General features: G+C 45.3%; 1 protein-coding gene across 1 annotated transcript in view; it reads left to right on the top strand.

The window, feature by feature from the left end:
* The window catches only part of LOC138963734 (dynein axonemal heavy chain 12-like), a 188,441-nt gene that overhangs the window by 38,098 nt on the left and 127,843 nt on the right, over positions 1-22,500 (top strand). Inside the window, exons 11-17 of the mRNA XM_070335583.1 lie at positions 5,414-5,592; positions 13,739-13,874; positions 15,180-15,305; positions 15,549-15,755; positions 17,558-17,679; positions 20,075-20,255; positions 21,940-22,047. Coding sequence (XP_070191684.1) covers positions 5,414-5,592; positions 13,739-13,874; positions 15,180-15,305; positions 15,549-15,755; positions 17,558-17,679; positions 20,075-20,255; positions 21,940-22,047 — 1,059 coding nt within the window. The remainder of the gene's footprint in view (positions 1-5,413; positions 5,593-13,738; positions 13,875-15,179; positions 15,306-15,548; positions 15,756-17,557; positions 17,680-20,074; positions 20,256-21,939; positions 22,048-22,500) is intronic.

The raw sequence follows: 22,500 nt of genomic DNA, 5'->3' as shown, positions 1-22,500 counted from the left end.
ACAAGAGATAGAGATGTTGACAGTTACAAGAGATAGAAATGTTGACAGTTACAGGAGATAGAGATGTTGACTGTTACAGGAGATAGAGATGTTGACTGTTACAGGAGATAGAGATGTTGACAGTTACAAGAGATAGAGATGTTGACAGTTACAGGAGATAGAGATGTTGACAGTTACAAGAGATAGAGATGTTGACTGTTACAAGAGATAGAGATGTTGACTGTTACAGGAGATAGAGATGTTGACTGTTACAAGAGATAGAGATGTTGACTGTTACAAGGGATAGAGATGTTGACAGTTACAAGAGATAGAGATGTTGACAGTTACAAGAGATAGAAATGTTGACAGTTACAGGAGATAGAGATGTTGACAGTTACAAGGGATAGAGATGTTGACAGTTACAAGAGATAGAGATGTTGACTGTTACATGAGATAGAGATGTTGACTGTTACAAGAGATAGAGATGTTGACTGTTACAAGGGATAGAGATGTTGACTGTTACAGGAGATAGAGATGTTGACTGTTACAAGAGATAGAGATGTTGACTGTTACAGGAGATAGAGATGTTGACTGTTACAGGAGATAGAGATGTTGACTGTTACAGGAGATAGAGATGTTGACTGTTACAAGAGATAGAGATGTTGACTGTTACAGGAGATAGAGATGTTGACTGTTACAAGAGATAGAGATGTTGACTGTTACAGGAGATAGAGATGTTGACTGTTACAGGAGGTAGAGATGTTGACTGTTACATGAGATAGAGATGTTGACTGTTACATGAGATAGAGATGTTGACTGTTACAGGAGATAGAGATGTTGACTGTTACAGGAGATAGAGATGTTGACTTGTTACAAGAGATAGAGATGTTGACTGTTACATGAGATAGAGATGTTGACTGTTACAAGAGATAGAGATGTTGACTGTTACAGGAGATAGAGATGTTGACTGTTACAGGAGATAGAGATGTTGACTGTTACAGGAGATAGAGATGTTGACTGTTACAGGAGATAGAGATGTTGACTGTTACAGGAGATAGAGATGTTGACTGTTACAAGAGATAGAGATGTTGACTGTTACAGGAGATAGAGATGTTGACTGTTACAAGAGATAGAGATGTTGACTGTTACAAGAGATAGAGATGTTGACTGTTACAAGAGATAGAGATGTTGACTGTTACAAGAGATAGAGATGTTGACTGTTACAGGAGATAGAGATGTTGACTGTTACAAGAGATAGAGATGTTGACTGTTACAAGAGATAGAGATGTTGACTGTTACAAGAGATAGAGATGTTGACTGTTACAAGAGATAGAGATGTTGACTGTTACAAGAGATAGAGATGTTGACAGTTACAGGAGATAGAGATGTTGACTGTTACAAGAGATAGAGATGTTGACTGTTACAGGAGATAGAGATGTTGACTGTTACAAGAGATAGAGATGTTGACTGTTACAGGAGATAGAGATGTTGACTGTTACAGGAGATAGAGATGTTGACTGTTACAGGAGATAGAGATGTTGACTGTTACAGGAGATAGAGATGTTGACTGTTACAGGAGATAGAGATGTTGACTGTTACAAGAGATAGAGATGTTGACTGTTACAGGAGATAGAGATGTTGACTGTTACAGGAGATAGAGATGTTGACTGTTACAAGAGATAGAGATGTTGACTGTTACAGGAGATAGAGATGTTGACAGTTACAAGAGATAGAGATGTTGACTGTTACAAGAGATAGAGATGTTGACAGTTACAGGAGATAGAGATGTTGACTGTTACAGGAGATAGAGATGTTGACTGTTACAAGAGATAGAGATGTTGACTGTTACAAGAGATAGAGATGTTGACTGTTACAGGAGATAGAGATGTTGACTGTTACAGGAGATAGAGATGTTGACTGTTACAGGAGATAGAGATGTTGACTGTTACAAGAGATAGAGATGTTGACTGTTACAGGAGATAGAGATGTTGACTGTTACAAGGGATAGAGATGTTGACAGTTACAAGGGATAGAGATGTTGACAGTTACAAGAGATAGAGATGTTGACTGTTACAAGAGATAGAGATGTTGACAGTTACAAGAGATAGAGATGTTGACTGTTACAGGAGATAGAGATGTTGACTGTTACAAGAGATAGAGATGTTGACTGTTACAGGAGATAGAGATGTTGACTGTTACAGGAGATAGAGATGTTGACTGTTACAGGAGATAGAGATGTTGACTGTTACAGGAGATAGAGATGTTGACTGTTACAAGAGATAGAGATGTTGACTGTTACAGGAGATAGAGATGTTGACTGTTACAGGAGATAGAGATGTTGACTGTTACAGGAGATAGAGATGTTGACTGTTACAAGAGATAGAGATGTTGACTGTTACAAGAGATAGAGATGTTGACTGTTACAAGAGATAGAGATGTTGACTGTTACAGGAGATAGAGATGTTGACTGTTACAAGAGATAGAGATGTTGACTGTTACAGGAGATAGAGATGTTGACTGTTACAGGAGATAGAGATGTTGACTGTTACAGGAGATAGAGATGTTGACTGTTACAAGAGATAGAGATGTTGACTGTTACAGGAGATAGAGATGTTGACTGTTACAGGAGATAGAGATGTTGACTGTTACAGGAGATAGAGATGTTGACTGTTACAGGAGATAGAGATGTTGACTGTTACAGGAGATAGAGATGTTGACTGTTACAGGAGATAGAGATGTTGACTGTTACAAGAGATAGAGATGTTGACTGTTACAGGAGATAGAGATGTTGACTGTTACAAGAGATAGAGATGTTGACTGTTACAAGAGATAGAGATGTTGACTGTTACAGGAGATAGAGATGTTGACTGTTACAGGAGATAGAGATGTTGACTGTTACAGGAGATAGAGATGTTGACTGTTACAGGAGATAGAGATGTTGACTGTTACAGGAGATAGAGATGTTGACTGTTACAAGAGATAGAGATGTTGACTGTTACAAGAGATAGAGATGTTGACTGTTACAGGAGATAGAGATGTTGACTGTTACAAGAGATAGAGATGTTGACTGTTACAGGAGATAGAGATGTTGACTGTTACAAGAGATAGAGATGTTGACTGTTACAAGAGATAGAGATGTTGACTGTTACAGGAGATAGAGATGTTGACTGTTACAGGAGATAGAGATGTTGACTGTTACAGGAGATAGAGATGTTGACTGTTACAGGAGATAGAGATGTTGACAGTTACAGGAGATAGAGATGTTGACTGTTACAAGAGATAGAGATGTTGACAGTTACAGGAGATAGAGATGTTGACTGTTACAGGAGATAGAGATGTTGACTGTTACAAGAGATAGAGATGTTGACTGTTACAAGAGATAGAGATGTTGACTGTTACAGGAGATAGAGATGTTGACTGTTACAGGAGATAGAGATGTTGACTGTTACAGGAGATAGAGATGTTGACTGTTACAAGAGATAGAGACGTTGACTGTTACAAGAGATAGAGACGTTGACTGTTACAGGAGGATAGAGATGTTGACTGTTACAGGAGATAGAGATGTTGACTGTTACAGGAGATAGAGATGTTGACTGTTACAAGAGATAGAGATGTTGACTGTTACAGGAGATAGAGATGTTGACTGTTACAGGAGATAGAGATGTTGACTGTTACAAGAGATAGAGATGTTGACTGTTACAGGAGATAGAGATGTTGACTGTTACAGGAGATAGAGATGTTGACTGTTACAGGAGATAGAGATGTTGACTGTTACAGGAGATAGAGATGTTGACTGTTACAGGAGATAGAGATGTTGACTGTTACAAGAGATAGAGATGTTGACTGTTACAGGAGATAGAGATGTTGACTGTTACAGGAGATAGAGATGTTGACTGTTACAGGAGATAGAGATGTTGACTGTTGCAGGAGATATATATGTCACACGCTTTCCTTCTTTGCCACTACTAAAGCAAACGTGTGCAAGATTGTATGTTACACGCTTTGGAGCATGCGCAAGAACGGATTTAAACTCGAAATCGTCCCTCCAAAAGCCTTAAAATGCACACACGACTTTTATTTCTCCTGCTGTTATCGTTTCTTCTCTTTACAAATTCTTCAACGCTGAGAATACTGAGAACGGCATCCTAGACGACAGTACTGTTTCCATACGCGAATTTAGCTGCCCTTGGAAAGTGGCTCGCTCAGGAGGCCTGTTAGTCTGAAACTAGAAGGACAGAGTTCTGAACATAGATGACAAAGACCCCGAAAAGAACAAACATTTCGCGGATGCAGACACAGAAAGACGTCATGAAGAAGGTACTTCAAAAGATACAGACTGTGACGATGACTGTGACGTCATTCACAAATACCGAGACGTCATTCATAGTTGTTTGTTCACTTCCGTCAAAAAGTAGATCTCTCCACAATGGCTGCTCCTGTGTTTAGGTTTTTCAAGCTTGAGTACGCAAAACGTGTTTGTTCTCTCCTCTGTTGAAGCTGTGAGACATAAATGCTATTCCGACTTGGTCGTGTGACAGTACGTGCTATTCAGACTTGGTCGTGTGACAGTACCTGCTATTCAGACTTGGTCGTGTGACAGTACGTGCTATTCAGACTTGGTCGTGTGACAGTACCTGCTATTCAGACTTGGTCGTGTGACAGACGTTTTCTTTCACACTAATAGAGGGGAATCGAGACGAGGGTCGTGGTGTATGTGTGTCTGTGTGTGTGTGTGTGTCTGTCTGTCTGTGTGTGTAGAGCGATTCAGAGTAAACTACTTAACCGATCTTTATGAAATTTTACATGAGAGTTCCTGGGTATGATATCCCCAGAGGTTTTTTTCATTTTTTCGATAAATGTATTTGATGACGTCATATCCGGCTTTTTGTAAAAGTTGAGGCGGCACTGTCACACCCTCATTTTTCAATCAAATTGATTGAAATTTTGGCCAAGCAATCTTCGACAAAAGCCGGACTTCGGTATTGCATTTCAGCTTGGTGGCTTAAAAATTAATTTATGACTTTGGTCATTAAAAATCTAAAAATTGTCATTAATTTTGTTTTTAAATAAAACGATCCAAATGTACGTTCATCTTATTCTTCATCATTTCTTGATTTCAAAAACATATAAATATGTTATATTTGAATTACAAACAAGCTCTGAAAATTAAAAATATAAAAATTATGATCACAATTAAATTTCCGAACTCGATTTAAAAACAATTTCATCTTATTCCTTGTCGGTTCCTGATTCCAAAAACATATAGATATGATATGTTTGGATTAAAAACACGCTCAGAAAGTTAAAACGAAGAGAGGTACAGAAAAGCGATGTTGACTGTTTCAGGAGATAGAGAAGTACCGGTCACTGGCCAGTGAACTGATGAGCCAGGACTCTCGGGCCCACTTTGACATAGAGATGTTGACTGTTACAGGAGATAGAGAAGTACCGGTCACTGGCCAGTGAACTGATGGGCCAGGACTCTCGGGCCCACTTTGACATGTTCCACATGGAGAACGACGACCTCAAGCTGGGGCTGGTCGACACGACTCGGAGGTACGTCAACAGGATCCTGGGCCACGTCGTGGACAACCACCGCACGGAGAACCTCAGGTACGTTGATGACCTCTCTGTGCATGTCTTTCTCTCTGTGCATGTCTTTCTCTCTGTGCATGTCTTTCTCTGTGTGCATGTCTTTCTCTGTGTGCATGTCTTTCTCTGTGTGCATGTCTTTCTCTCTGTGCATGTCTTTCTCTGTGTGCATGTCTTTCTCTGTGTGCATGTCTTTCTCTCTGTGCATGTCTTTCTCTGTGTGCATGTCTTTCTCTCTGTGTGCATGTCTTTCTCTGTGTGCATGTCTTTCTCTGTGTGCATGTCTTTCTCTCTGTGCATGTCTTTCTCTCTGTGCATGTCTTTCTCTGTGTGCATGTCTTTCTCTCTGTGCATGTCTTTCTCTCTGTGCATGTATTTCTCTCTGTGCATGTCTTTCTCTCTGTGCATGTCTTTCTCTGTGTGCATGTCTTTCTCTCTGTGCATGTCTTTCTCTGTGTGCATGTCTTTCTCTCTGTGCATGTCTTTCTCTGTGTGCATGTCTTTCTCTGTGTGCATGTCTTTCTCTCTGTGCATGTCTTTCTCTCTGTGCATGTCTTTCTTTGTGTGCATGTCTTTCTCTTTGTGCATGTCTTTCTCTCTGTGCATGTCTTTCTCTTTGTGCATGTCTTTCTCTCTGTGCATGTCTTTCTCTCTGTGCATGTCTTTCTCTGTGGATGTCTTTCTCTCTGTGCATGTCTTTCTCTGTGTGCATGTCTTTCTCTCTGTGCATGTCTTTCTCTCTCTGTGCATGTCTTTCTCTCTGTGCATGTCTTTCTCTGTGTGCATGTCTTTCTCTGTGTGCATGTCTTTCTATCTGTGCATGTCTTTCTCTCTGTGCATGTCTTTCTCTGTGTGCATGTCTTTCTCTGTGTGCATGTCTTTCTCTCTGTGTGCATGTCTTTCTCTCTGTGCATGTCTTTCTCTCTGTGCATGTCTTTCTCTCTGTGCATGTCTTTCTCTCTCTGTGCATGTCTGTCTCTCTGTGCATGTCTTTCTCTCTGTGCATGTCTTTCTCTGTGTGCATGTCTTTCTCTCTGTGCATGTCTTTCTCTGTGTGCATGTCTTTCTCTCTGTGTGCATGTCTTTCTCTTTGTGCATGTCTTTCTCTGTGTGCATGTCTTTCTCTGTGTTCATGTCTTTCTCTGTGTGCATGTCTTTCTCTCTGTGTGCATGTCTTTCTCTCTGTGTGCATGTCTTTCTCTCTGTGTGCATGTCTTTCTCTCTGTGTGCATGTCTTTCTCTCTGTGTGCATGTCTTTCTCTCTGTGTGCATGTCTTTCTCTCTGTGGATGTCTTTCTCTGTGTGCATGTCTTTCTCTGTGTGCATGTCTTTCTCTGTGTGCATGTCTTTCTCTGTGTGCATGTCTTTCTCTGTGTGCATGTATTTCTCTGTGTGCATGTCTTTCTCTCTGTGTGCATGTCTTTCTCTCTGTGCACGTCTTTCTCTGTGTGCATGTCTTTCTCTGTGTGCATGTCTTTCTCTCTGTGCATGTCTTTCTCTCTGTGCATGTCTTTCTCTCTGTGCATGTCTTTCTCTGTGTGCATGTCTTTCTCTGTGTGCATGTCTTTCTCTGTGTGCATGTATTTCTCTGTGTGCATGTCTTTCTCTCTGTGTGCATGTCTTTCTCTCTGTGCATGTCTTTCTCTCTGTGCATGTCTTTCTCTCTGTGCATGTCTTTCTTTGTGTGCATGTCTTTCTCTCTGTGTGCATGTCTTTCTCTTTGTGCATGTCTTTCTCTCTGTGCATGTCTTTCTCTCTGTGCATGTCTTTCTCTTTGTGCATGTCTTTCTCTCTGTGCATGTCTTTCTCTCTGTGCATGTCTTTCTTTGTGTGCATGTCTTTCTCTCTGTGTGCATGTCTTTCTCTTTGTGCATGTCTTTCTCTCTGTGCATGTCTTTCTCTCTGTGCATGTCTTTCTTTGTGTGCATGTCTTTCTCTCTGTGGATGTCTTTCTCTCTGTGCATGTCTTTCTCTCTGTGCATATCTTTCTCTCTGTGCATGTCTTTCTCTCTCTGTGCATGTCTTTCTCTTTGTGCATGTCTTTCTCTCTGTGCATGTCTTTCTCTCTGTGCATGTCTTTCTGCATGTCTTTCTCTTTGTGCATGTCTTTCTCTCTGTGCATGTCTTTCTCTCTGTGCATGTCTTTCTCTCTGTGCATGTCTTTCTCTGTGTGCATGTCTTTCTCTGTGTGCATGTCTTTCTCTGTGTGCATGTCTTTCTCTCTGTGCATGTCTTTCTCTGTGTGCATGTCTTTCTCTGTGTGCATGTCTTTCTCTCTGTGCATGTCTTTCTCTCTGTGCATGTCTTTCTCTGTGTGCATGTCTTTCTCTCTGTGCATGTCTTTCTCTCTGTGCATGTATTTCTCTCTGTGCATGTCTTTCTCTCTGTGCATGTCTTTCTCTGTGTGCATGTCTTTCTCTCTGTGGATGTCTTTCTCTCTGTGCATGTCTTTCTCTCTGTGGATGTCTTTCTCTCTGTGCATGTCTTTCTCTGTGTGCATGTCTTTCTCTGTGTGCATGTCTTTCTCTCTGTGGATGTCTTTCTCTCTGTGCATGTCTTTCTCTGTGTGCATGTCTTTCTCTCTGTGCATGTCTTTCTCTGTGTGCATGTCTTTCTCTGTGTGCATGTCTTTCTCTGTGTGCATGTCTTTCTCTGTGTGCATGTCTTTCTCTCTGTGCATGTCTTTCTCTGTGTGCATGTCTTTCTCTGTGTGCATGTCTTTCTCTCTGTGCATGTCTTTCTCTCTGTGCATATCTTTCTCTCTGTGCATGTCTTTCTCTGTGTGCATGTCTTTCTCTGTGTGCATGTCTTTCTCTCTGTGCATGTCTTTCTCTGTGTGCATGTCTTTCTCTCTGTGCATGTCTTTCTCTCTGTGCATGTCTTTCTCTGTGTGCATGTCTTTCTCTCTGTGGATGTCTTTCTCTCTGTGCATGTCTTTCTATCTGTGTCTTTTCTTTCCCTGTGTGCATGTCTTTCCCTGTGTTAGTCTTTCCCTGTGTTAGTCTTTCCCTGTGTTAGTCTTTCTCTGTGTTAGTCTTTCCCTGTGTTAGTCTTTCCCTGTGTTAGTCTTTCCCTGTGTTAGTCTTTCCCTGTGTTAGTCTTTCCCTGTGTTAGTCTTTCCCTGTGTTAGTCTTTCCCTGTGTTAGTCTTTCTTCTGTCTGTGTCTGTCTCTTTGTGTGTCGGTTTCTCTTTTGTCACTGTGTCGGTCTTTCTCTCTGTCTTTCTTTGTCTTCTATCTCCCTGTCTATATTTAGCAGTCTCTCTGCCTGTCTCTATGTGTCTCGGTGTGCGCTGTGTTTCAGTATCGTTGCCTGTCTCTATGTGTCTCGTTGTGGGCTGTGTTTCAGTATCGTTGCCTGTCTCTATGTGTCTCGTTGTGGGCTGTGTTTCAGTATCGTTGCCTGTCTCTCTATGTGTCTCGGTGTGCGCTATGTTACAGTATCGTTGTCTGTCTTTATGTGTCTCGGTGTGCGCTGTGTTTCAGTATCGTTGTCTGTCTTTATGTGTCTCGGTGTGCGCTGTGTTTCAGTATCGTTGCCTGTCTCTCCATGTGTCTCGGTGTGCGTTGTGTTTCAGTATTGTTGGCTGTCTCTCTATGTGTCTCGGTGTGCGCTGTGTTTCCGTATCGTTGCCTGTCTCTCCATGTGTCTCGGTGTGCGTTGTGTTTCAGTATCGTTGCCTGTCTCTCCATGTGTCTCGGTGTGCGCTGTGTTTCCGTATTGTTGCCTGTCTCTCTATGTGTCTGGGTGTGCGTTGTGTTTCAGTATCGTTGCCTGCCTCTCCATGTGTCTCGGTGTGCGCTGTGTTTAAGTATCGTTGCCTGTCTCTCCATGTGTCTCGGTGTGCGCTGTGTTTCAGTATCGTTGCCTGTCTCTCCATATGTCTCGGTGTGCGCTGTGTTTCAGTATCGTTGTCTGTCTCTATGTGTCTCGGTGTGCGCTGTGTTTCAGTATCGTTGCCTGTCTCTCCATGTGTCTCGGTGTGCGTTGTGTTTCAGTATTGTTGGCTGTCTCTCTATGTGTCTCGGTGTGCGCTGTGTTTCCGTATCGTTGTCTGTCTCTCCATGTGTCTCGGTGTGCGTTGTGTTTCAGTATCGTTGCCTGTCTCTCCATGTGTCTCGGTGTGCGCTGTGTTTCCGTTTCGTTGGCTGTCTCTCTATGTGTCTCGGTGTGCGTTGTGTTTCAGTATCGTTGCCTGCCTCTCTATGTGTCTCGGTGTGCGCTGTGTTTCAGTATCGTTGCCTGTCTCTCTTATGTGTCTCGGTGTGCGCTGTGTTTCAGTATCGTTGCCTGTCTCTCTATGTGTCTCGGTGTGCGCTGTGTTTCAGTATCGTTGCCTGTCTCTCTATGTGTCTGGGTGTGCGCTGTGTTTCAGTATCGTTGCCTGTCTCTCTATGTGTCTCGGTGTGCGCTGTGTTTCAGTATCGTTGCCTGTCTCTCTATGTGTCTGGGTGTGCGCTGTGTTTCAGTATCGTTGCCTGTCGCTCTATGTGTCTTGGTGTGCGCTGTGTTTCAGTATCGTTGCCTGTCTCTATGTGTCTGGGTGTGCGCTGTGTTTCAGTATCGTTGCCTGTCTCTATGTGTCTGGGTGTGCGCTGTGTTTCAGTATCGTTGCCTGTCGCTCTATGTGTCTCGGTGTGCGCTGTGTTTCAGTATCGTTGCCTGCCTCTCTATGTGTCTGGGTGTGCGCTGTGTTTCAGTATCGTTGCCTGTCGCTCTATGTGTCTCGGTGTGCGCTGTGTTTCAGTATCGTTGCCTGTCTCTATGTGTCTCGGTGTGCGCTGTGTTTCAGTATCGTTGCCTGCCTCTCTATGTGTCTGGGTGTGCGCTGTGTTTCAGTATCGTTGCCTGTCTCTCTATGTGTCTCGGTGTGCGCTGTGTTTCAGTATCGTTGCCTGTCGCTCTATGTGTCTCGGTGAGCGCTGTGTTTCAGTATCGTTGCCTGTCTCTATGTGTCTCGGTGTGCGTTGTGTTTCAGTATTGTTGGCTGTCTCTCTATGTGTCTCGGTGTGCACTGTGTTTCCGTATCGTTGCCTGTCTCTCCATGTGTCTCGGTGTGCGTTGTGTTTCAGTATCGTTGCCTGTCTCTCCATGTGTCTCGGTGTGCGCTGTGTTTCCGTATTGTTGCCTGTCTCTCTATGTGTCTGGGTGTGCGTTGTGTTTCGGTATCGTTGCCTGCCTCTCTATGTGTCTCTGTGTGCATGTCTTTCTCTCTGTGCATGTCTTTCTCTCTGTGCATGTCTTTCTCTGTGTGCATGTCTTTCTCTTTGTGCATGTCTTTCTCTCTGTGCATGTCTTTCTCTCTGTGCATGTCTTTCTCTGTGTGCATATCTTTCTCTCTGTGCATGTCTTTCTCTCTGTGCATGTCTTTCTCTCTGTGCATGTCTTTCTCTGTGTGCATGTCTTTCTCTCTGTGCATGTCTTTCTCTCTGTGGATGTCTTTCTCTCTGTGCATGTCTTTCTCTGTGTGCATGTCTTTCTCTCTGTGGATGTCTTTCTCTGTGTGCATGTCTTTCTCTGTGTGCATGTCTTTCTCTGTGTGCATGTCTTTCTCTCTGTGCATGTCTTTCTCTCTGTGCATGTCTTTCTCTCTGTGCATGTCTTTCTCTCTGTGCATGTCTTTCTCTGTGTGCATGTCTTTCTCTCTGTGCATGTCTTTCTCTGTGTGCATGTCTTTCTATCTGTGTCTTTTCTTTCCCTGTGTGCATGTCTTTCCCTGTGTTAGTCTTTCCCTGTGTTAGTCTTTCCCTGTGTTAGTCTTTCTCTGTGTTAGTCTTTCCCTGTGTTAGTCTTTCCCTGTGTTAGTCTTTCCCTGTGTTAGTCTTTCCCTGTGTTAGTCTTTCCCTGTGTTAGTCTTTCCCTGTGTTAGTCTTTCCCTGTGTTAGTCTTTCCCTGTGTTAGTCTTTCCCTGTGTTAGTCTTTCTTCTGTCTGTGTCTGTCTCTTTGTGTGTCGGTTTCTCTTTTGTCACTGTGTCGGTCTTTCTCTCTGTCTTTCTTTGTCTTCTATCTCCCTGTCTATATTTAGCAGTCTCTCTGCCTGTCTCTATGTGTCTCGGTGTGCGCTGTGTTTCAGTATCGTTGCCTGTCTCTATGTGTCTCGGTGTGCGCTGTGTTTCAGTATCGTTGCCTCAGTCTCTATGTGTCTCGGTGTGCGCTGTGTTTCAGTATCGTTGCCTGTCTCTCTATGTGTCTCGGTGTGCGCTGTGTTTCAGTATCGTTGCCTGTCTCTATGTGTCTCGGTGTGCGCTGTGTTTCAGTATCGTTGCCTGTCTCTATGTGTCTGGGTGTGCGCTGTGTTACAGTATCGTTGCCTGTCTCTCCATGTGTCTCGGTGTGCGTTGTGTTTCAGTATTGTTGGCTGTCTCTCTATGTGTCTCGGTGTGCGCTGTGTTTCCGTATCGTTCCCTGTCTCTCCATGTGTCTCGGTGTGCGTTGTGTTTCAGTATCGTTGCCTGTCTCTCCATGTGTCTCGGTGTGCGTTGTGTTTCCGTATCGTTGCCTGTCTCTCTATGTGTCTGGGTGTGCGTTGTGTTTCAGTATCGTTGCCTGCCTCTCTATGTGTCTCGGTGTGCGCTGTGTTTCAGTATCGTTGCCTGTCTCTCCATGTGTCGCGGTGTGCGCTGTGTTTAAGTATCGTTGCCTGTCTCTCCATATGTCTCGGTGTGCGCTGTGTTTCAGTATCGTTGTCTGTCTCTATGTGTCTCGGTGTGCGCTGTGTTTCAGTATCGTTGCCTGTCTCTCCATGTGTCTCGGTGTGCGTTGTGTTTCAGTATTGTTGGCTGTCTCTCTATGTGTCTCGGTGCGCGCTGTGTTTCCGTATCGTTGCCTGTCTCTCCATGTGTCTCGGTGTGCGCTGTGTTACAGTATCGTTGCCTGTCTCTCCATGTGTCTCGGTGTGCGCTGTGTTTCCGTTTCGTTGCCTGTCTCTCTATGTGTCTGGGTGTGCGTTGTGTTTCAGTATCGTTGCCTGCCTCTCTATGTGTCTCGGTGTGCGCTGTGTTTCAGTATCGTTGCCTGTCTCTCTATGTGTCTCGGTGTGCGCTGTGTTTCAGTATCGTTGCCTGTCTCTCCATGTGTCTCGGTGTGCGCTGTGTTTCAGTATCGTTGCCTGTCTCTCTATGTGTCTGGGTGTGCGCTGTGTTTCAGTATCGTTGCCTGTCTCTCTATGTGTCTCGGTGTGCGCTGTGTTTCAGTATCGTTGCCTGCCTCTCTATGTGTCTGGGTGTGCGCTGTGTTTCAGTATCGTTGCCTGTCGCTCTATGTGTCTCGGTGTGCGCTGTGTTTCAGTATCGTTGCCTGTCTCTATGTGTCTGGGTGTGCGCTGTGTTACAGTATCGTTGTCTGTCTCTATGTGTCTGGGTGTGCGCTGTGTTTCAGTATCGTTGCCTGTCGCTCTATGTGTCTCGGTGTGCGCTGTGTTTCAGTATCGTTGCCTGTCTCTATGTGTCTGGGTGTGCGCTGTGTTACAGTATCGTTGTCTGTCTCTATGTGTCTCGGTGTGCGCTGTGTTTCAGTATCGTTGCCTGTCTCTATGTGTCTCGGTGTGCGCTGTGTTTCAGTATCGTTGCCTGCCTCTCTATGTGTCTGGGTGTGCGCTGTGTTTCAGTATCGTTGCCTGTCGCTCTATGTGTCTCGGTGTGCGCTGTGTTTCAGTATCGTTGCCTGTCGCTCTATGTGTCTCGGTGTGCGCTGTGTTTCAGTATCGTTGCCTGTCTCTATGTGTCTCGGTGTGCGCTGTGTTTCAGTATTGTTGCCTGTCTCTCCATGTGTCTCGGTGTGCGCTGTGTTTCAGTATCGTTGCCTGTCTCTCCATGTGTCTCGGTGTGCGTTGTGTTTCCGTATCGTTGCCTGTCTCTCTATGTGTCTGGGTGTGCGCTGTGTTTCAGTATCGTTGCCTGCCTCTCTATGTGTCTCGGTGTGCGCTGTGTTTCAGTATCGTTGCCTGTCTCTCTATGTGTCTCGGTGTGCGCTGTGTTTCAGTATCGTTGCCTGTCTCTCTATGTGTCTCGGTGAGCGCTGTGTTTCAGTATCGTTGCCTGTCGCTCTATGTGTCTCGGTGTGCGCTGTGTTTCAGTATCGTTGTCTGTCTCTCCATGTGTCTCGGTGTGCGCTGTGTTTCAGTATCGTTGTCTGTCTCTCCATGTGTCTCGGTGTGCGCTGTGTTTCAGTATTGTTGCTGAGTTTGAGCGGATAAAGGAGCGGTGTCTGAAGGTGCCCGAGTCTAGCGAGGAGCTAATGGAGATGATCGAGTTCGCCGCCCAAGCCACGCTGCAGGGCATGGTTAGACTGGGCTTAAGGATGGACGTAAGTTAGTCATGGTTAGACTGGGGTTAAGGATGGACGTAAGTTAGTCATGGTTAGACTGGGCTTAAGGATGGACGTAAGTTAGTCATGGTTAGACTGGGCTTAAGGATGGACGTAAGTTAGTCACCATCTCCATTATTGTTCGTGCATATCTGTAGATCTGTAGATGTGTGGACTTTGCTTTAGTATGGATGCAAGTTTGACATTTCCATTAGTGTTCGTGCATATCTGTAGATCTGTAGATGTGTGGACTTTGCTTTAGTATGGATGCAAGTTTGACATTTCCATTAGTGTTCGTGCATATCTGTAGATCTGTAGATGTGTGGACTTTGCTTTAGTATGGATGCAAGTTTGACATTTCCATTAGTGTTCGTGCATATCTGTAGATCTGTAGATGTGTGGACTTTGCTTTAGTATGGATGCAAGTTTGACATTTCCATTAGTGTTCGTGCATATCTGTAGATCTGTAGATGTGTGGACTTTGCTTTAGTATGGATGCAAGTTTGACATTTCCATTAGTGTTCGTGCATATCTGTAGATCTGTAGATGTGTGGACTTTGCTTTAGTATGGATGCAAGTTTGACATTTCTATTAGTGTTCGTGCATATCTGTAGATCTGTAGATGTGTGGACTTTGCTTTAGTATGGATGCAAGTTTGACATTTCCATTAGTGTTCGTGCATATCTGTAGATCTGTAGATGTGTGGACTTTGCTTTAGTATGGATGCAAGTTTGACATTTCCATTAGTGTTCGTGCATATCTGTAGATCTGTAGATGTGTGGACTTTGCTTTAGTATGGATGCAAGTTTGACATTTCCATTAGTGTTCGTGCATATCTGTAGATCTGTAGATGTGTGGACTTTGCTTTAGTATGGATGCAAGTTTGACATTTCCATTAGTGTTCGTGCATATCTGTAGATCTGTAGATGTGTGGACTTTGCTTTAGTATGGATGCAAGTTTGACATTTCCATTAGTGTTCGTGCATATCTGTAGATCTGTAGATGTGTGGACTTTGCTTTAGTATGGATGCAAGTTTGACATTTCCATTAGTGTTCGTACATATCTATAGATATTATAGAGTTTGACGCTGAGACCTCGCTAAAGGGAATGTGTAGCCTGGATTTAAAGGTGAAAGTTACGTTATGAGAGTGTTGGGTTAAGATACGTCCCTCTAGGACATATGAAGACTAGGCTTTAAGGCTGGGTATAAACTAAACAACGTGTGTGGTACATGCACAGTTCAGGCAACATGCATAGGTTGATGGACTGCTTGTGTGTTGCTATGGTGACTACGTGTTGCGCAGGCCGCCTGTAAGCGCTTGATGTACCTGCTGGGTGTTCACCTGTTCGCGCCGGACGACATCACGCTCAACAGCGAAGTCTTCAACTGGAAACACAACATCGAGCCCGTCTTTGACGAGAGTGAACTGGTCAGTGCTTGACTTGTGTATTTATCTGTCTGTCTGTCTTCAACTGGAAACACATTGAGCTTGTCTTTGACGAGAGTGACGTGGTCAGTGCTTGTCTTGTTGATTTATCTCTATCTGTCAGCTAACCACGCACGACCCTACTGTCTGTGGCTAGAAGATAGTCGGTCCGCTAACCACGCACATAAAGTTATGGACAGGGCGAGCATGTGTACACACTGACACTGATCACCCAATCTCCCTCAGATCGGGATCCGCGCGCGGTCCAAGGGCGAGAAGGAGCTTTCAGGGAGGATTCAGGGGGTGCACAAGGAGATCAACAAGCTCAAGCGCCGCGTGGACGAGTTCAACGACTTCAGCGAGATCGACATGATGCAGCTCTACGTCAAGGACGCGCAGCAAGTGCAGCGCAAGCTGATCGAGGTGCAGGACACTATCGACTGGATCCACAAGGTGAGATATAGGTGCAGGACACTATCGACTGGATCCACAAGGTGAGATAGAGGTGCAGGACACTATCACCTGGATCCACAAGGTGAGATAGAGGTACAGGTCACTATCGACTGGATCCACAAGGTGAGATATAGGTGCAGGACACTATCGACTGGATCCACAAGGTAAGATAGAGGTACAGAGCACTATCGACTGGATCCACAAGGTGAGATAGAGGTGCAGGACACTATCGACTGGATCCACAAGGTGAGACAGAGGTGCAGGACACTATCACCTGGATCCACAAGGTGAGATAGAGGTACAGGTCACTATCGACTGGATCCACAAGGTGAGATATAGGTGCAGGACACTATCGACTGGATCCACAAGGTAAGATAGAGGTACAGAGCACTATCGACTGGATCCACAAGGTGAGATAGAGGTGCAGGTCACTATCGACTGGATCCACAAGGTGAGATAGAGGTGCGGGGCACTATCGACAGGATCCACAAGGTGAGATAGAGGCACAGGACACTGTAGACTGGATCCACAAGGTGAGATAGAGTTACAGCACACTATTGACTGGATCCACAAGGTAAGATAGAGGTACTGGACACTGTCGACTGGATCCACAGGGTAAGATAGAGGTACAGAACACTATCGACTGGATCCAGAAGGTCAGATAGAGGTGCAGGACACTATCGACTGGATCCACAAGGTGAGATAGAGGTACAGAACACTATAGACTGGATCCACAAGGTAAGATAGAGGTACAGAACACTATTGACTGGATCCACAAGGTAAGATCGAGGTGCAGGGCACTATCGACTGGATCCACAAGGTAAGATAGAGGTACAGAACACTATTGACTGGATCCACAAGGTGAAATAGAGGTACAGGACACTATCGACTGGATCGACAGGGTAAGATAGACGTGCAGGACACTCGACTGGATCCACAAGGTGAGATAGAGGTACAGAACACTATCGACTGGATCTACAAGGTGAGGGCTGGTCTTGATGTCATTATCGCTGGACATTAGGACTCGGAAGACACAAGCCAGAGTTGTGTCATGCTAGAGTCACAAGGGGAGGGCTGTTCTTGATGTCATTATCGGTAGACATTAGGGTTAGGAAGGCACAAGCCAGAGTTGTGTGATGCTGGAGTCACAAGGGCTAGGGAGACACGCCAGAGTTGTGTGATGCTGGAGTCACAAGGGCTAGGAAGACATGCCAGAGTTGTGTGATGCTGGAGTCACAAGGGCTAGGGAGACACACGCCAGAGTTGTGTGATGCTGGAGTCACAAGGGCTAGGGAGACACACGCCAGAGTTGTGTGATGCTAGAGTGACAACGGCTAGGGAGACACACGCCAGAGTTGTGTGATGCTAGAGTCACAAGGGCTAGGGGGACACACGCCGGAGTTGTGTGATGCTAGAGTCACAAGGGCTAGGGGGACACACGCCAGAGTTGTGTGATGCTAGAGTCACAAGGGATAGGGGGACACACGCCAGAGTTGTGTGATGCTAGAGTCACAAGGGCTAGGGGGACACACGCCAGAGTTGTGTGATGCTAGAGTCACAAGGGCTAGGGGGACACACGCCAGAGTTGTGTGATGCTAGAGTCACAAGGGCTAGGGAGACACACGCCAGAGTTGTGTGATGCTAGAGTCACAAGGGCTAGGGGGACACACGCCAGAGTTGTGTGATGCTAGAGACACGGGAAGGGCTCGAGAGACACACGCCAGGTGTACGTGTGATGCTGGAGCCACCAGGGAAAGGCTGGTCACGGATGGACTGTCACGCACCACAATTTATGTTGACAGGAAGAGCATCTGTACAAATGGCCGATCAGCAAGTACCCGGATGTGGAAGACCTGTCAACCAGCCTGGAGCCCTTCATCCGGGTCTTCACCATCATGCTCAAATGGCAGAAAGCTGAAAAGAAGTGAGTTATCTCTTTCCTGTGCGTTGCAGTGTCGACATGATGTGAATGACGTGTTATATTTACTTTTTACACCCCCGGTATAGGGGTGTGTATAGGTTTCGCTCGATGTGTTTGTTTGGGTGTTTGTGTGTTTGTGTGTTTGTGTTCGCATATAGATCTCAAGAATGAACGGACCGATCGTCACCAAACTTGGTGAACAGGTTCTATACATTCCTGAGACGGTCCTTACAAAAATTGGGACCAGTCAAACACACGGTTAGGGAGTTATTGGTGGATTAAAATTATACAAGGACTTGTAGAGGGACATCTTCATGGTCAAAGGGAAATAACCATTCTCGCTCAGTCACTGCCACCAACTGAGAAGGTTATTTCCCTTTGACGGGGGTGTTTTTCCTACCTCGTAGGAATTTCTTGTTAAAACTGTGTCTGCCAAAGTAAGCGTTCAGAAGTTTGATGTGTTAAATAGCGTGAAGAGTAGCCTATGTCCAGAGTCCTGGAAACCGCGCTGCACTGTTGTTGAAAACGCAAATTGGTGTATATGGGTGATATGAACGATACATGCACTGAACAGACGGGCGATATAAACGATACATGCCCTGTACATACGGGTGATACTAACAATACATGCACTGTTCAGACGGATGATATAAACGATACATGCACTGTACAGACGGGTGATATAAACGATACATGCACTGTGCAGACGGGTGATATTAATAATACATGCACTGTACAGACGGATGATATAAACGATACATGCACTGTTCAGACGGATGATATAAACGATACTTGCACTGTTCAGACGGATGATATAAACGACACATGCACTGTTCAGACGGATGATATAAACGATACAGGCACTGTACAGACGGGTGATATAAACGATACATGCACTGTACAGACGTGTGATATAAACGATACATGCACTGTTCAGACGGATGATATAAACGATACATGCACTGTTCAGACGGATGATATAAACGATACATGCACTGTTCAGACGGATGATATAAACGATACATGCACTGTTCAGACGGATGATATAAACGATACAGGCACTGTACAGACGGGTGATATAAACGATACATGCACTGTACAGACGTTTGATATAAACGATACATGCACTGTTGAGACGGATGATATAAACGACACATGCACTGTTCAGACGGATGATATAAACGATACAGGCACTGTACAGACGGGTGATATAAACGATACATGTACTGTACAGACGGGTGATATAAACGATACATGCACTGTGCAGACGGGAGATATAAATAATACATGCACTGTACAGACGGATGATATACACGACACATGCACTGTACAGACGGGTGACATACACGATGCATGCACTGTACAAACGGGTGATATAAACGATACATGCACTGTACAGACGGATGATATAAACGACACATGCACTGTTCAGACGGATGATATAAACGATACAGGCACTGTACAGACGGGTGATATAAACGATACATGCACTGTACAGACGTGTGATATAAACGATACATGCACTGTTCAGACGGATGATATAAACGATACATGCACTGTTCAGACGGATGATATAAACGATACATGCACTGTTCAGACGGATGATATAAACGATACAGGCACTGTACAGACGGGTGATATAAACGATACATGCACTGTACAGACGTGTGATATAAACGATACATGCACTGTTCAGACGGATGATATAAACGATACATGCACTGTTCAGACGGATGATATAAACGATACAGGCACTGTACAGACGGGTGATATAAACGATACATGTACTGTACAGACGGGTGATATAAACGATACATGCACTGTGCAGACGGGAGATATAAATAATACATGCACTGTACAGACGGATGATATACACGACACATGCACTGTACAGACGGGTGACATACACGATGCAGGCACTGTACAGACGGGTGATATAAACGATACATGCACTGTATAGACTGGTGATATAAATGATACTTGCACTGTACAGATGGGTGATATAATTGATACAAGCACTGTACAGACGGGTGATATAAACGATACATGCACTGTACAAACGGGTGATTATAACGATACATGCCCTGTTCAGACGGATGATATAAACACTACATGCACTCTCCGGGTGGATGATATAAACACTACATGCACTCTCCGGGTGGATGGACTGGCACTTCATGCAGCTGATATCGATAATACAGATGGCGTGCATATGTGTGATACAAATGTACCCAAGGTGGTTAGACGGGTACTACATGCAGCTGATATTATCGATAATACAGATATCGTTCATGTGGGTTATATAAATGTACCCCAGGTGGATAGACGGGTACTTCATGGAGCTGATATTATCCATAATACAGATATCGTTCATGTGGGTGATATAAATGTACCCCAGGTGGATAGACGGGTACTTCATGGAGCTGGACGCGGAACAGATCGACGGCGACCTGGACGAGTACAGCAGGGACCTGTTCAAGGTACAGAAGGCCTTCAACAACAAGCACAAGAAGAACCTGGCCGAGTTTGACGAACAGAAACGAATCAGGACGAGGGAGAGACAGAAGCTGTTGCTGACGGTCAGTGCTGGCCGTGTCCCCGTGTATGGCGTCTTGTTGCAAGTAGTTCACCACCCAGCGCTGGCCGTGTCCCCGTGTATGGCGTCTTGTTGCAAGTAGTTCACCACCCAGCGCTGGCCGTGTCCCCGTGCATGGCGTCTTGTTGCAAGTAGTTCACCACCCAGCGCTGGCCGTGTCCCCGTGCATGGCGTCTTGTTGCAAGTAGTTCACGACACAGGGCTGATCGAAGTAACGACACAGGGCTGATCGTAGTTCACGACACAGGGCTGATCGTAGTTCACGACACAGGGCTGATCGAAATAACGACACAAGGCTGATCGTAGTTCACGACACAGGGCTGATCGTAGTTCACGACACAGGGCTGATCGTAGTTCACGACACAGGGCTGATCGTAGTTCACGACACAGGGCTGATCGTAGTTCACGACACAGGGCTGATCGTAGTTCACGACACAGGGCTGATCCCAAATTGTCTTAAACTTGGCACTCGCTGGAACATGTATAATGGCACGTGTAAACACGTTCCAGTGATGTTCGTTACAAACTCACATCCTTTAGAAGTTAACACAGTGGTTGACAAAACCTGGTGTTGTAGTTAAACTATAACATTTTACCATGGTGTTTGGTACCGTGAAACTGACTGACCGGCCAAGATCCCAGAAAAAAAGCGTAGTTACGTAGCATGCGTAACGTCAGTGTTGGGCATGATGAAAACTTGGTGTAGTCATGGTTTAGACACGATGTAGACATGGCTAAGTCATGGTGTAGACACGGCGTAGACGTGTCCAAGTCACGGTGTAGACACGGTGTCGACATGGCCAAGTCATGGTGTAGACACGGTGTAGACATGGCCAAGTCACGGTGTAGACACGGTGTAGACATGGCCAAGTCATGGTGTAGACACGGTGTTGACATGGCCAAGTCACGGTGTTGACATGGCCAAGTCATGGTGTAGACACGGTGTAGACATGGCCAAGTCATGGTGTAGACACGGTGTAGACATGGCCAAGTCATGGTGTAGACACGGTGTAGACATGGCCAAGTCATGGTGTAGACACGGTGTAGACATGGCCAAGTCATGGTGTAGACACGGTGTAGACATGGCCAAGTCACGGTGTAGACACGGTGTAGACATGGCCAAGTCATGGTGTAGACACGGTGTAGACATGGCCAAGTCATGGTGTAGACACGGTGTAGACATGGCCAAGTCATGGTGTAGACATGGTGTAGACATGGCCAAGTCACGGTGTAGACACGGTGTAGACATGGCCAAGTCATGGTGTAGACACGGTGTAGACATGGCCAAGTCATGGTGTAGACACGGTGTTGACATGGCCAAGTCATGGTGTAGACACGGTGTTGACATGGCCAAGTCATGGTGTAGACACGGTGTAGACACGGTGTAGACGTGTCCAAGTCATGGTGTAGACACGATGTAGACGTGTCCAAGTCATGGTGTAGACACGGTGTTGACATGGCCAAGTCATGGTGTAGACACGGTGTAGACACGGTGTAGACGTGTCTAAGTCACGGTGTAGACATGGCCAAGTCATGGTGTGGACACGATGTAGACGTGTCCAAGTCACGGTGTAGACACGGTGTAGACATGACCAAATCATGGTGTAGACACGGTGCAGACGTGTCCAAGACACGGTGTAGACACGGTGTGTGTTGACTGTCGCCAGGTGGAAGACGTGTCTCTGCTACCCCCCGAGGAGGAGCCGGAGGAACCCAAGCCGCCTGAAGCCATCAAGCTTGCCACCGCCACCATCGCCGACATCAAGACATTCAAGGTCACTCTGCACACTTGTCATCTTGTTGTTGTTGGTGTTGGTGTTGGTTGTTGTTGTTGTTGTTGTTGTTGTTGTTGTTGTTGTTGTTGTTGTTGTTGTTGTTGTTGTTCTTCTTCTTCTTCTTCTTCTTCTTCTTCTTCTTCTTCTTCTTCTTCTTCTTCTTCTTCTTCTTCTTCTTCTTCTTCTTGTAAATGGTTGTTCATGTTCTTGTTCTTATTGGCCCTCAGGTTGGCAAAGCCAAGCAATAGGATACAAGAACTTACGGCAGTCCAATGTATGTTGCGGTCAGCGAGACGACTGGCTACTCGTGGTCAATGTGCCGCGTTACACCTTGATGTATGATGTGTTGCTATGTGTGGTAAAAGATGTCGTTACGTGTATGTTACAGTGTGTTGTGACAGATGTATGTCAGTGTATTGGGACAGATGTATGTCAGTGTATTGTGACAGATGT

This window comes from Littorina saxatilis, linkage group LG4 (genome assembly GCF_037325665.1).
Source record: "Littorina saxatilis isolate snail1 linkage group LG4, US_GU_Lsax_2.0, whole genome shotgun sequence".
Classification (NCBI taxonomy): Eukaryota; Metazoa; Mollusca; class Gastropoda; order Littorinimorpha; family Littorinidae; genus Littorina; species Littorina saxatilis.
Note: the sequence above shows the minus strand (reverse complement) of the source record. Positions and strands in the feature narration are given on the sequence as shown.